We start from the raw sequence: 17,482 nt of genomic DNA, 5'->3' as shown, positions 1-17,482 counted from the left end.
CACCATTTGCGACGTTCGTAAATTTGTACACAAATGTCTTTTGTTCGATCGTCCGTTTTTTATACGACCGATTTAATCTGAAATGTACACAAAACCATTTTATTTACGTTTATTTTTTTTTTTTTTTAGACTACTGAGAATATTACTGTCCGCCTGGTTGTAAACGCCACTTCGGAGTTCGAACTATTTTCGTCAGACGTCCACCTGGTGGACAGCTCAGATTGTTCGATTTCACATCATAGTGACTATAAATAGTGGTTCGGCGAGCGTGTCATCGGGTCAGGCGTATTTTTAAATACAATATATATTTAATATCATTGGGGACAAATTTCATAATATTGTTAATAAAAATAAATATAATTATTATTATTATGATGTGTTTACGTTAGAGTGGTCAACCCAATAAGAAACATTCTATATAGGTTTTATTGTATGAATAATATAATAATTTGGTATCATACGTTTACTATTTATGATTTGTTATATTACCTATCTGCTTACATAAAAAAATCTTTATTTTAAGATTCCTAAAATCATCGTCGAGTATACGCTCGCCGTACTAATAGCGTACTAATATATATTTACACGCATTACAAATATTATTGTTTGTTAACTATTAACTTATTAATTAACATCAACTCAAATTATTTGTTTTCATATAACTTACCGATATTGTGTGCATATAAATACTAGAGCAAATACACACGAGACTGCTTTGCTGGATATTTCTTAGGGCGTTCATAGATTATCCATTATCAAGATATTCCACTTAAAAATAAAAAGTATTTTATGTATTTGTTTTTACCATTAAAATCTTTTTAGGAATATTTTTATATTTGAAGGGATTTCTTTAACATTCCTCTCAACAATTTTAGTAATCCTTTAATATATGCATTGCGTGCTATTGTGTAAACCTACGTTATGTTTGACAGTAGTAAGATTTTTGAATGACTTGCATTGGTTACCAATATCTCAGGTCTCAGGATGTGTGTGTGTTGAATGTGTGACGTTGCTCTGACCTAGAAACATTACGTATAGTGATTAATGTTTTATTTATATTAAATATTTGATATGTTTAAATTATAAATATGTATTATAATAAATTGTATATATTATTTAATAAATTATTATTATTATATTATATTCAGTAAATATAATGAGTACAATTAAAAATAATAAAAATACATAATTTTCAAATGTTCTAAAAATAATTTTAGTTATTTGACCGTAATTAAAAATATAAAAAGGTGAATAATGTGGTCACTAGTCACTGTAATTGATGTGGTAAATTTGAATTTATTAATATTATTAATTATTTATATTTAATCTTTATATACGAAAAACAATACTAAGTTGAGATTTACAGTTAACCTATAGGTATTTACCATGAATAAATACACTTCGTGATATGTTTTTGATATTTCTATTAAAATCACATTGTTATGATTACTGTACAGCATTTTTACAATATTCTGATTTCTGCAAAATTTAGCACAACCTACTCACTTACTTGTTGTTACAAACTTAAAAATAAATATTTAATAATAATATAAGCGTAAAATAAAATATCTTTAGAAATACATATATGACAGATTGTCTTAAAAATTGGAATTATAATTCTGGAGACATAAATCGAAAACATACTAAAAAGAAATGACAATGTCAAACATATATTAATAGTAGAAAATATTTTTAAAATTAAATAATATCTATTTATGTTTGTTATTGAATAACATATTTCAGAATTTTATTATTTTTTGAATTACAATAAAATAAATAATTTTAATTTAGTCGACATCTCGTTTGGCGTTCTAATTTCCGTATCGTCTTTATTTGTTTTCAATGATTTTGAAAAGTTCTGTGAATTTTTTGATTGCACCACTCAGAATGCGCGATAATGGAATAAGTACTAATGACGATATTTAACAATAATAGAAATAAAACCCAATTATTGTATAGTCATAACATCGTCGCAGATCGAATACGACGGATGAATTTTGAAGGAATACTTAGATAGAAATAACAATATATTTATATTATATATACCAAGTGCACTTCTCTTGGTCAGACTATACCTATGTTATACGTTCTGCGCGGTTATAGGTCCGGTCTACGCACAGTCCACACTGTGCGCGGTATAATACACTGGCAAAACTCCGTCTTCCATTTTCCAAGAGTGCTATTGTTATTGTGGGATGGCACGAAACAAACTCCAAGGTTAATTACCGAAACACGACATCGCGGCGTACACAATATGAGCTATCTGCGCTACAATAATAACCGACAAAATCAATTGAATAATATTATTAATTACATAATAATATGCATGCGCTATTATATATATATATATATATATAATATACACCGACAACGCCGTATCCGGGAGTAGCTACACTATAGTATTGTTATTATTACCCGATCTATAACGGTGTAATGCATATTAATATAATAATAATATATTAGTGTATTATACGCCGCCGTGCAGAAATGAGCGTACTATACATCATAATAATGTTTGTCGCGGTACACTCGAACAGGAGACCCCACTCGTTGAGCCGGCCGTTCGACGTACACGGTTACACACGTTTTATTTACATAGTGATTCGCCGTGCACGACGGTCTTCCAAATGTTTGGCTTATCGACGAGAGATTTAATCGAATTCTGATTTTTGAAACATTCAAATATACTTGAAAATCTATAGAATATACTATAAATATAGCTAGGGTACTTGTATGTTGAAAAATTAAAAAAAAAAAAAAAATCAGATTTTGATTAACTGTAATATTCGAGGAAAAACTGAGTGAGCATAATATTATAGCGAATCGCTCTGTACATTAGTTACGCAGATGATAATAATAATAATTATCAAATGTGATTAAGCTACGTTTTAACTGAGACGACGACGATAAAATAATAATAATAATAAATTAATATATTACATTTTACGGTTTGTCGTTAAAAACAATGCGACTGTACATTATTTTGGCAATATGGTTTCACATTCTCGGTTACCATCAGCTGCAGAAATTGCATTCAGTCCTTTAAGTATATTATATTACACTATATTATTATAGGAACAGTTATTTCACATTTATCTTCACTCTATAACGATAACATTATCATTATCACATTGTTATTATTATGGAATACTTTCTAATGAACCGCATGTCGGAGGTGTACCTAAAATGCCTATCCATAGCGCCATGTTACCTCTTATTATAATTGAAATATAAATTTCATATTCTACATTAATATTTGAACAAATTTGTGTCATCGTTGTATTTGTTCTATTGACTAAATCACTGAAGATCAATGTATTAATAAGTATATATTATTATATAAGCACACTATTGTGCTACTGAAGATATATCTATAAAAATGAGTTAGCTAAATATAAATTAAATTTTAGTATTTATAAAAAAAAAATGCATAATAATATTATGTAAACTATAGAGAATAAAATACTTATGTCTAACTAGTGAATCGAATATTGTTTTGTATTATAAAATTAATTATAAAGGTACTAAATATTACCATCATTATTATGAACATATTTTTTTATACATCTTAAGTTCTATTCTTTTAAAAGTGTATTTCTTATTTATTTTGCCCTTATTTTTTGCACTATTATTATTTATTGGTTAAATAGCTATAAAGTTTTAATTAATACATTTTTAAATTGATAAATTGTATAAATGTGTTAATTTTCAATTTTTCAAGATAGAATATATTGTTATCACACATCACATATTGACATTGAGATTTTTTTTTTTAGAATCTTTTAATGAATATCAAAATATTTAAAATATATGCTTTTCAAAAATATAATTACTTTGTTTTAGAATTTTCAAGAAATATCACCAAGTATGGTTATTGAATTCCTTTAAATAGAATAATAAAAAAAATGTTAAATTAAATAAATTTAATTTTGGAGCTAAAATGCATTGTACAATATTACTATAAGTTATAAAATCCAATTATAATCAAATTCGCAGTATGAAAAACCGAAAAGTCCTCTTTATTTTTATTCAAAATTGTACTGTGGGTAATGAATATAAAAAAAAAAATGATTGTCAACTAGAGTTTATGAATAAGGACGCTTTTACATTTAAAGAATCAAGTGGTTTTAAATCATTAAATTGTTCTATATGTTGGTATCGTTATATATCTTCATATGATTCTAGGTTTAATACATTTTGCAGTTACATAATTATTTTTAGTGCTCGAAATTTTCAATTTTCAAACGCACATAATTTAATATACCGTATATTAAAATGTAATTTGTGTAATGTGTATTGAGTACAATTATTTGCTATTGAAACTCAGACGTATTTAAGAATACTTTTAAGTATGATAACTTAACCGATAAATTTGAAATAATGATGTAGGTGCCTATAATGCATATTTACAGTATGTACTATTCAACATTCATAATTATTTCCTGAATTTTTGTTTTAATGAGACTGATCGAAAATAAAATTATTAGTAGATATCTAATGCATTTTTTTATACAAAATCGGAGCATTAAATCAGTTAATTTTTCTGAACCAAAAATAAAATACATTTTTAATATTTCTTTCAGTTGCAATTATTTTTTAACATTACATTTTGTTCTTAATCGCTAACGAAAACTAAAGAAATAATTATTTTGGTTCTTTATAATATTAATGCAGGTAATACAACATTCGTTGAGTGATTGAAAATTCTTTGAAAAATGTACTTTTTATTTTTTTTCAAGATTTTAATATATTTTTTATTCAGTAGTATGTTAATAATAATTTGGAAGTCGTATATTATGAGATTTTAACTTTTTGGGTCAGTCTAAAAGTGTATTTGAGCGCGCCTAACGCCTGTGACACACGCCACATTAAATATAATAACAATGATAGTAATAATTATAGTTCTACAACCGCGATGACATTTATGACGTTCGCTTAAGTTAACAACACTAGTATAAGACGCCACTAGCCGCGAAATAACTTTGATTTAAGTTTTGTGCAGCGATTGCTATAATTCTTTAACACACTATCGTAATAACCGTCTAAAAAATAATCAAAAATTTGTTCTATGAATATACAACCGTGCACATTATACAACTACATTATACATGGAAAATATTAATATTATAAATTATAATAATATAGACGATAGATGTAGTCATCCGTTATAGGGTATATTATTAATTATACCCTATAATATATTAAACCCGTTGAGAATGAATGAACAAGTAATAAACCAAGCAATGTCGTATTGATACAAATTACGTCCAGGAAAAAGATCAATGGTTCTATTTTCTTATAGTATTATCGTATATTAATGGTGTATGAGTATGACTAAAAAAAACTAATCATAAATAAGTATAATATTTTGTTTTACATTTTAGATACATGTCAAATTCTAAATAAATTTAAGTAAACTATCATCATAGTTATACATTTGTACAATACAAATTCTATAATGTTATAATTTGTGTATTTTAATATGTTTGTTATACCTAAAATAAATTTGTAAAATTATTGTTATATTTTGGCGGTCCCCTTGTCATTTATAAATGTATAAATTGGTCCGCAACTGCAAAAAGGATGGACCACCCTGATCTAAATAATACACTTCTGATACACTGAAGTATTAAAAAAAAGATGTATGAAGTTTTGAAAATATTTTTGTTTTAGAAAAATCTTTTTGTGAATAAATTAAATGCGTATAAAAAAGAAAACATACCATTAAAACACATGACAAAATTTCTTTAGTAACTAGACAATTCTCCAATAAGTCATAACTTACCATAAGAATATACACGATTACATAGTTTGTTTGATTTACTTTAATTATTAAAGTGCCGATTATATTCTTAACTTCATTTTTATGTTTTAGAAAATACACCATTCTATCATGTGTATATTTATCTTTTATGAATAGGAAATACTTTGACCCACCAATTGAGTTTTTTGCATTGATCCACACAAGTCCTGCGTGTATTTTTTTCTGTACTTTGTTACTACTGATCGTACTTGATTTAAATGATAATTCATGTTGTTTACCCAGCATACAAGAATCACAAAAAAATGTTTTATTCTTATCGGAAATCGTAATACTATGTTTTTCTAAGCAATTTATTACGTACTATATATTCTGATTTCCTAATCACTCATGCCATAGTTGTAGTGAGTTTTTAATCGCAATATTTGCTTGATTTATAGTATTTTCAATACTTCGACTTTGAACTGTAAACGAAATAATTTGTCTTTCCGTTCAGCTATACATACAATATTATTAATTCTTTTAATACACATTTATGTTTATCGCTAATCATTTTCAGTCATTTATCCAAAGCTGAACCGCACGAAAATAAATTATATTTTAATTCTGGCACGTTTAACACATTTTAATAGATAATTTGTAAACCCATTACCATTAACAAATGACCGTATTAATATTTTTTATGTACCAATTGCGTACATACATGTTCCATTTTCAATTTTTACTTGAGTTGGATTTTCTAATTTTTCGTAATCTCGAAACCATTTATAATTTGCATACATGATCTGATGCACCTGAGTTCAATATCCATTGTTCATCATCTTTGATTGATAATAATTTTGAACCACTTATAAATGCATTGTCGCCTTTATCCGACGATTTCGTATTCATAGCCTCTTGATTTTTCAGATAGTTCCAACATTTCTTCTCGATATGCCCAACTTTTCCACAGTAAAACAAGGACCAAACTTCTTTGTATTACATACTTGAAATACTGAAATTATATTTACCCTCTTTATGACTACAATTTTTTCCAACCAAATTTATTCTGAGGTTTTGCAGTAAATGCAATTGATTTTTTTACATCAATGTTGCGATTATTGTCTTGTTGTAATAAACGAGATTCTTCCAATAACAAACGATTTGTTAAATTATTAACCGTTTTATTCTCAAATCGCAGTAAATCCCATGCACTGTAAAAATGCTTTTTCTCGCATTTGATAAGCATTTTCATAATTAATTAAATACTGAATTGGACCATTTTCTACTGAAGTTATTATTATCCTTTGACACTTACTATCAGCTTTTTCCCATGTATTTAATTGATTTTTTATATCGGCTTCTCGCCTCTTCATTGGTTTCTTTATCCGAAGTTTTAGTTATTTTGTTACTTGGTTTTGTCCAATCCTCTGTAACTAAACTACCTAACTCGTATGAGTTAATTATTATATTCATCTGGAACTTCTACAATGGCCATTATTTTGCGTTAGTCAACTTCGACACCCTGACCGAATCTTCCATGACCTTATCAATATATGAACTGCACAAATGTACCTTAGTATTTTAGTTCCCCGTTAGAACCTGGCAATTTCCAATGTATAAATTTGTCTTTTGTTGTCCTGTAATGATCACTGATCTAGTGATCTGGGCCCAAAATGTATTGAATGAGGATTATTATGTGGATCGACAAAAGATAATATTATAAACAACACAATTAGTTACAATAATAATAAACTAAACACATATAACGAAGTATGAAAGGTAAATTGTCATCTAACAATGTTTGCTTACGTGATATACATGACGTACACATAAGCAATACTTATAATTCAGTGAACACAGAGTGTATTCGGTAGCCTTTATATATTAGTAACCTTATGACCCTGTTATAGAAATAAACGATCGCGTTTACAATAACATTCACAATAACAAATTGATGCGAAAAATACGTGTTATGGTGTGATCTCATGTAACATATTATTTATATTTTCAACAATTATATGGTATTATATATACCAACATGTATATGGAACATCCGATAAATTTGCACATATATGTTATATAATATTGTAAAAAAAAAAGTGCAATAATCCTATCATTACATTATTTATATATTATAAAGTATACGATTGAAATTTTCAAGACTATAAGCGTATAACACGACAGTTGTAACAACACTGTCGTGTATTATGCGACCGGTAAATGAGTACAACGCGAAACGTATTGATATTGACGCTTGCAAAGTCTATAATACCATTGTATCATTGGTTGAAGAAAAACGGGGTGAAATCAGATTATTGAGATGAACGCATACGCGTGCATATTATAAAAGTCACCCGCCGAGATGAAACAGAGGAAAAGAGCGACCGGCAGTTTTTCTGACGTCGACACAACCAACGCACGACTATTTAATATATTACGAGTATATAGACGATGTTATATATAATGACGTGACTACGCGTGTGCTCGGTCCGCCGATCTCGTTTTTTCTCGTCTCCGTCTGTCAGCGGCGGCGTCGACGTTTTCCCTCCGGTACTTGCCGCTCGCCGCTCGTTCGACCGGTGCGGAGTGCACGGACGAGGGGCGCTCGAATTGCCACCGCCGCCGTTGCTGTTTCAGTCAGTACCACGTCGGCGACCGTACTGAAAGCGCAAACGTTAACACCGACTGTACCGTACGTAACTGAATACGATCGCACATCGCACACATGCACACACCCACACACACCGGATAACGCGGCACACGATCTTCGTGATTTGGTTGTGTTTATTTATTTATTTTTTTTTTTTGTCATCGTTTTTTGATTATATTTTACGCCACCGTATACGCATAGCTAACCAAATACCTGGTTAATGCTGGTCACGTCCGTTATCGTAATAATATAGTGTTAACGCATCCGTTCAGTGTCTGTCGCGGTGACCGAACACTCGAACGGTGTCCGCCGCGCGGAAACCGGCCGCCTCGGATGGAGCCGCCTCGGACGACCCCGACGGCTAGGAGACCTCGGGCTGTCGCCTTAATTTGTCTGATCGCAGTGTTGTTGGCTCTCATTTCGGGTGAGTGTTATTATTTGATATTCTCATTTACCTCTATTACCCCTAAGTATCGAACGAATTGAGTCTATCAATCATCAAAATCGAAGAAAGGCAAATATAATTCCTAAAAGTATGATTAAAATAAATCTAGTAAGAAAAATAATGGCTTTCGTCAAAAACTAATCGAATAATCAAATTACAGTTGTGTAGAATCCAAATGGTGTCCAAACGTGTAGAGTATATCTACTGTCTTTACCTAATATAATATTATGTTATCAAGTTTGCATTCATAAATTTGACTAATATAATTTTGCTTCTGATTCAAGTAATTTTTAATATAACCAATTTTTTATGTGCACGTAAGCTTATTGCCTATCTTTAATATTAAAAAAAAAAAAAAAAATTAGCTATTTTATAATTTTCCCTATGACTGGTAATTTTGGTTGTCATAATATTATACATTGACATCACATTTTATTCACTATAATATTAAGACAATCTGAAATACGCTTGCACTAAATAATAATATAAGTACCTAGATTTTATACAAATACATATACAGCGATTTTTTTTCACAATAATATACTCCTAGTTTGAATAACTTGAAATAATATTATAGTTATCAACTCCGCTCAACGGCTTCACCATACGATTATCATCCCAGTAACCTTCTACATTGCCAACTCGTTGTACGTTTGTGTGACATAACTATAATATATAATTGTACATAATAGTATGATGTCTTGTGTGATGACGATAAGGAATAATACCGACAAAAAACTATATTATTATCTGGGAAAAATAAAATAACGACTTTCAGAATCCACCCTTAAGTTATAGCCGAAATTAGAATTTTTTAAATAAAAACTACCTGCTGGTATAATAACATAACGGTATATAATGTGTGGGTGTGAGTATGTATACATAATAATAATTGTGGGTGTACAGGTATCCGGGGTAAGTTCCATACGATAATGAAATAATTTCGACGACTACAAGGATTTCAACAGCTTATAGTATCCGAAAACTCATAATATAATAATTATTAACAATATATTATATTGACTTCATACTATAAATTTGTTAAGTATTTTAACAATTTCACGAATAAACGCATGCATAATTTTAGTAAAACACGATTTTATACTTTGTCGTATGACGAAGACATCAGCCAATTCAGGAAAATCACACTTTAAATTCAGTACATATATAAATAATAAATATACACATACACACACAGACACACTCACACACACTCAGTGCTTATACGTATATAATTTTATCACACATTATTATTATATTATTATGCACATCTTCGCTCGTAATAACCACTTTTCGCGATAAATTCTCCACTTTCGCGCGTCACGATTAGTACGCTCTTCTCGATTCTAGTGGGTGCTTTAAGGGTATTTATTACAGACGAGCTCAAGTGGACACATCTGAGGGATGAATATTATAGGTAGTCGTAGACAATCTGAATCGTTTTGTGTGCACTTCAACACTTTATGTTAATAATGTAATATATGCAGTTGAACTATACGAGGAAAAGAAATTATACTATTATGTATAACCACTACATTTTTATCTTTTTACTATTATTAAATCTGTTATAGACGAAAATTGAGCTATTTTTTTCTGGTACGAAATACCTTTATTTAATAGTTGCATATTAATAGAAATTAAAATATATAAATTAATTCCTTCATGATTTAATTATAGTATTAGAACGTTATTATATTATTTTTTCTTCTTTTTTTCAGTTATTAAATAAACGTTACACTTCGCAGACTGGTTGAAATTGTATTAATTATTGAATTATATAGTTTTTTTTTTTTTTTTTGAATAATTCTCGTTGCACTCAAAATTAAAATTAAATAAAAAAGAAAATAGGTTCCCTGAATATGCATAATAAATACAAAATAAATATCTAGAATCAAATCTACGAAAAATGAAAATTAAGCGTTAAAATATAATTATAGGAAAGATACAAATTAACATGATAACATAATAATATGTAAAAATATATTGTAAATTTTATAATTCACTGATATCACAGTTAATTTAAAAATAAATATATTTGTCTTCTCTGTTTTTTATATTTATTATTATAAAATAATATTATGTCATCAGTATTTTTTTCCTTTGGTATGGTTTAAAAATGATTCGTTTTGTATTAATTGTCTAAAGAGACATATATATATATATATATATATAACGTGCGTTGTGCACTTGAGCGTGACATATAACTAGACTGCAGATAAGTGTGAAGTGAAGACTTCAATGTTTAAATCACAAGTATTAAAAATAAAATCACAGTGTTATGACTTAACATTTGTTCATCGATATACTTAGTGATTTCATGGATAACGATTGAAAATAAGTCTATTTATCAAAAATTAAAATCATTTAAAAATGATAAAATAATGGTATACATTCATATATATAGTCCCGTTTGTCCGCTTTGCAGAATCTAATATGATCATCACCGGTAGTTCAAATACATAATAATATGAAAATAAAAACTCTTCGCTAATATTTTAATTACAATATTTTTTCCCTCTGTATATATTTTTACTAAACTCGTTCAAGTATGTACAAAGGGTGTGGTGTAAATTTTAACAAGGATTTTAAAATTATATTATTATTTCCCTTTAAGCGCATTAGTTTATAGTTGCGTTATAACCACATGCAGTATTTTTTTAGGACTAAAATATTATATTCCCTTAATTTTAGACTTTGTTTAAAGTTACAATTTAATATAATAATATAACACAAATGTTGACGTATCATAGTTTCGTAGTCGATGTCATATTTTAAATTTCACTCAAAAATACCAAAATCTCATTCTTATGACCGTATGTTAGTATTTGCGTGTAACACAAGATTCATATAATATTGTTCTCCACAATGTAGAAACTGCTTTTAATCGGCGAAAATCTTATCAATATTATTATTTATTATGAGTGACTAGTATACCTGCTTCGTCGGTTGTTTATCGGGTGAGTAAATAATTTTAATGTGCGACGAGGGAGTTAAATATAACATGATTCAATAATAACGTAATATTATATTACTATCTTTCGTTATAGATCACGGCATTTTCACAAGTGAAAAAATAGATTCGTAAACTGAAAACGCGAATCTACAAGTAAAAAAAAAACCAAAAAACACATTGAAACAACCATATACATACGATATTATTTAGACTACGACTCTTAGTTTATTTTTATTTTTTTTTATTTTTTGTTATCTTATTTCATGTGTCGTTGTGTTGCGTATATAGCAGGAGCTAGTTTACACTGATGTGTTCGATTTTACGACGTATATATTTTGCACTATCTATAGTTGAGCGATTCAAAACATAACGACCGTTATTATATATGCGAATCGCTGCATATTATGCGAAAACCGTTACATACACGCCCGAAACAAATAACTACCTATATAAAAATGAATATTATTATTGAACGTTTTAGTACTAAAAAAAAACCCCAAAAAACTGTAGTGCAGATTACGGCGATAACCAATATATATATTGTAATTTATTATTATACGGATTATTATTATTATTATTATCTGCGTTTATAATAATGTGTACTTAATAGAAAACTATGTTATCCCATTATTATAGATTAGGTATATCGTGTATACAAAATGTGTTACTCAATTGCAAATTGAATGATACAATTTTCTAGTATAGAACGATGATAAGTATTAGTACTGTTGTTGGTTGATTTGTGACACGTGCACAATTTACTCGTACCTAGAACAAAAACCAGAACAGTCAATCAATAAATAAATATATTTCAGCTTAGTAGTGGTATACGTTTTGTTGTATAGTTACTGAAATAATGTATTGTCACATAATTACACTATCATATTATTATTTTGTTATTGTAACAATGTGGTATCCGTGTTGCTAAAAAAGTTTGTAATAATATTTATGGAAAATAATTGGATTATGTTATACATTTAGGGTACACAATTGTTATTAAAAATATGTATAATATATTATTATTTTTGGCTGAAATCAAAGATAGAAATATTATTATTATCCTGTTTTCGTGTTTTCGGAAAATTTGAACAAATTTGTACAGAGTACATTTTTTAAATGTCAAATGACTAAATAGTAAATACCTATGATGAGTACCTATGCACGATTACAACTATAGATAAAAGGAGGTTTTTTTATAAAACGAATCCTAGATAAGCGGGTATGTAGGTACTTACACGAGGATATATTACAGTTAAACACCTTATATGGCTGTTAAATATTGTCAAATGAGTTTTTCTTTATAATATATTTTATATCGTAGTAATCCAATATCCCTTTTCTTCGCCTTTTGTGATTGTAACTGCACACGGATAATTGTTGAAATTAATATTATTTCATCGCAGCTCTCTTGCTCTCTCTTATCAACACACATCCACACACATCAATATCACTATTACTCTCTTTCCCTATTGTGGGATAAGTTTGGCTGCAGAGTTAATAATAATACGTATAAAATATAAACATTTAGTCTTTTCTGATACTGGATATAAATCATTTTTTGTTTTTAAATATTTATATTTTTATATTATATAATAAAATATTTTATATATTTTATCTATGATATTGTTATTATTATATAATATATATATATATATAGTAAATGAAAACAACAAGGTAAAATAATAAACAGTGAGACGTCCCCTAAAAATCTTATTTCATAGGGTGGGTAGATTTTCATTATTTTTCAATGTAAAAACATTCAAAGAGCGAAAGCCTATTGTAACGGGAATTTTTACGTACAATCAGTATTTGACAAAATCGATTTTCTTTTTTTAATATAATTTAAAAACGACTAGATACTTGAAATGTTCACAAAATATTTACGTAAGCATATGCAACATATAAAATAATTTTCAAAACATTTTATTTTTGAGCTATTTATAAACATTTGGGATTTTCAATATTTTTTCTTTAAGTGTTGATAACATTTTTTCAATTCTAAATTGAATATACAATTCCTTATAACTATACTTTTTTGGTTTATCTACCAAAATTTTATATAAAATTATATAACAATTAATTTAAATTAAACAAATCTATTATAACGGTCCACTCGATACTTGCCCACCTTTTTATCTTTTAATTTTTTCAAATGGAATCAGTTTCCAGTGTTATTAGTACTGTATTTTATTTTAAATGTTTACAGTTATAGGTATTCGTTTATATATTTATTTCAATAATTTATCAATATTATAAACTCTATAGTTAAATTTAAAAAAGTGAATATATTTTTCTTTACAATATTTACCCTTTATAAATTTCAAAAATGTAACCCCTCTGAATAGTAAACACAATTATTGGTGACCGAGTATGACTGCTATTCAGAGGTTTTTCTGTGTTAATTTTATATCCAGAACAATTTAACATAATACTTATTTCAATTTTATACTTTTTTAGTTGTAAATTTGATTCATATCTTATTAATCGTATGAAGTAGAAAATAATAGAATAATTTTTTATACATGACATAAAACGGCTACAACGCTCGTATAACTTTCGTATGACGATCATCTCCGATGTATGGATGGTGAAAGCTAACTGGCCGATTGCCCGCATGTGTGAGATTTTTATAAGTTAGTGTCGTGATTATTTTATTTTCAATCATATGTTTTTCTTTTCATTATTATTAGTAGTTCGATAAGTTTCAATACACAAATTATATAGTAAATAGTACCTACGGCACTGTACATAAAAATCTATACTACACATTTTATTGTAAATTTCATGTTTTTAAACTATATTTACAAAATAAATGTAAGTTCCACTGAAATAAATGGATTCATTCCGTTTGAGAACTAATACTCTACTAGTCTAAAATGTATTATTTCCAAAGAAAAACGTATTTAATTCTCTCAACTGTTTCTATGACGCTTTTCTGTTGTTTCTTGAATTCGTGGTAATAGGTTTTTGGTTGACATTAAAATAACTCGAAGTGTCAGCTTATATTACATATATCTACATATGCTGCATGAATATAATAATAACTCATGTACCGTTTAAATGTTGAATAATGCGCGATCCGTGCAATAATAAAATCTACTTGATTTGGAACGACATTTCCAAATGTTTTTTACCGTTTTTACCGTGTAATTTCTTGTACACATATTAGACTATGTTTATTTACTGTTGCGTACAATACGTTACGGAAAACGAAACGTCATCAGCATGATATTAATCGTATTCATCAATCATACTATTTGAAATCACATCATTTATTTTGAACATCAAATTCGATCTTGTTGTAATCAAATGCAACGAACCAAAAAAAAAAAAAAAATAAATGAATAAGCGGCTACATTCATTATTACTATTAATTTTGTTGTCATGACTCACATTAAAACAAAATGGTATTTCCAAAATTTGTTAAGTAATTAATTATATTATTAATTATAATAATGGTATTTAAGAACAAATATTAGTATAGGTATAAACGTACTTATGTGGTTTTAAAATAAAAAAATTGAGTTAATTTTACTTTATAATTTTTTTTTATTTCCACAACTGTCTATGCTCTATATTGGATTGATTAATATTACGATCAGCCAACTATTGACACATTTTTGTTATTATGATTAAAAAAAAATATTTTTTGGTTGATTATAAATAATACGATATCTGCATTATTCACTTGTCAGTAGTTCAGTTATACTATCAATAATATTTAAGCAACAGATTATTTACTATAATAGAAATTTAATATAACTATGTATAGGTAGTGTATTAATGTGTCAGTGTACACAAAATTCAATCTAAATAATGACCTAATATTAGTAATCATCAACTCATTTATATTGAATAATTTAGTTTTTCAATTAAAGAATACATAAATTGCAAAAAAAAAACAATATAGTAAATTGTATTGTATTTTATATTTTTTTTTTAAACACTAATTCATTTATAAAATCGAATAAAAAATTGTATATAATATATAGCTTAAATAAAGATCTGTTTGAAATTGTAATTGTTTAAATATCATTAATACTTATAACCATTATATATTGTAATACTTACAATTTAAATTGTATCTTAAAATTATAAATTAACATAATTTATATTATTTATATTTAGTTCAGTTTTAATAAAATACATTTAAAATAATTTTGGTATGGTGTTGATATTTTTATTGAGCTTATGAATGTAGATAGTATTGTAGAATAATCAATACCAATAGGTATCAAACTTTTTTATTTCTCATCTGATATTCTGCATGTTTAATATATACCTAACAAAAATAAATATTATTATCATTGTTATTTATTAATAAAATTATTTAAACAAATTTATCGCCTTAGCACCTCGATCTTACTATCAGGCAAATAAGATTGAGCGATAAGGTTTTTAAAATCACAATTATTCTTGAATATTTAACTTATTTTTTATGTAAATATAACACACAAACAAAATATCTGCAAACTCTTGCCACATTATGCGATATATATATATATATATATGTAGTTTACAAACATCGACTCTCGAACATTTAATTAACCTACAGAGTAACGCCAATCTGCAGCACATTGCCAAAACCGTAAAATACAGGTAATCGATTTCGGGCTTTATTATTAAACGAATTCCATTGGCCTTTTTATACGTAAATATATATATATATATATATGAAGAAAACTACATATAGTTCATTGTATAAACCTTGTTTGGATCGTTGAGAATCAATGTTAATACTTATCATGATCAGTGTTCGACTAATATATTATGTACCTATTACTCGATGGCAAAGACATTATTACACTTATACCAATACGATACGAGTAAGCGGAAAAATGTATAGACGATAAAATGTAAATACAACGTTCAAAATAAGAAACAATTATCTGTTTTGTAGCAAGCTAGCGAAAATAGAAGTAATATTATTATTATTATGTAAACGGAGAACGTTCGCATAAAACAAAAACTTACGGTTGCTAGTTTGATTCGCGCAAACGCTTTCAATTACATTCATGTACTTACATGTACATTACATCCATTGAGCTTATTATCAATTATATAGACGATGTAATTATTTGTATTTCATTAAATCGTTGTAATAATATTGAAATATTATATTATATCCTTGCAGTAAAATAAAATCACTACGATGTCAATTCTTCACTCACAACTTTTCTATACAATATTAAGTGTTTTACGTCTTCAATGCAGGCTTTTTTTACTTACGAAATAGGTAAGTATAGATAAACTTACACATTCACATGAAACGAACAATTTAAAAAAAAGTATTTGAAAATACACCTTTAACGAGCTTTTTACGATTTATTATAGATTTTTAAAAATGAAACGTTAAATATTAAGCACCATTATAAACATAGCTATGCTAACATATTCTTTAGAAACAGAAATGAATGTCACTCATAAAAAAAAATAATAACTTCATACAAATCACGCTGCGGCGTTTCGATTATCGTTTTATGTAGAACATAAGAAATGTTTCCTTTAAATTTATTACAAATCGATTTAAGTTATAAATAATTTTTTTAAAGGAAAATTAATTTACCTAACTACTACCTTGAAAACTAACTTTTCATATTATCCAAAACCCACCGTAGATGGAAATAAATGCGTTACTTAAAATAAATTGTATTATTTATTAAGTAAGCACCATATTTTTTAAGATAAAAA

General features: G+C 27.3%; 1 protein-coding gene across 1 annotated transcript in view; it reads left to right on the top strand.

The window, feature by feature from the left end:
• Window positions 1-8,396: 8,396 nt before the first annotated feature.
• The window catches only part of LOC113548323, a 43,157-nt gene continuing 34,071 nt past the window's right edge, over window positions 8,397-17,482 (top strand). The window contains exon 1 of the mRNA XM_026949141.1: window positions 8,397-8,817. Within this exon, the coding sequence (XP_026804942.1) occupies window positions 8,727-8,817 (91 nt within the window). The 5' untranslated portion in view covers window positions 8,397-8,726. The remainder of the gene's footprint in view (window positions 8,818-17,482) is intronic.

The sequence above is a fragment of the Rhopalosiphum maidis genome, chromosome 4 (genome assembly GCF_003676215.2).
Source record: "Rhopalosiphum maidis isolate BTI-1 chromosome 4, ASM367621v3, whole genome shotgun sequence".
Classification (NCBI taxonomy): Eukaryota; Metazoa; Arthropoda; class Insecta; order Hemiptera; family Aphididae; genus Rhopalosiphum; species Rhopalosiphum maidis.
This window is presented reverse-complemented; position numbering and strand designations above follow the sequence as displayed.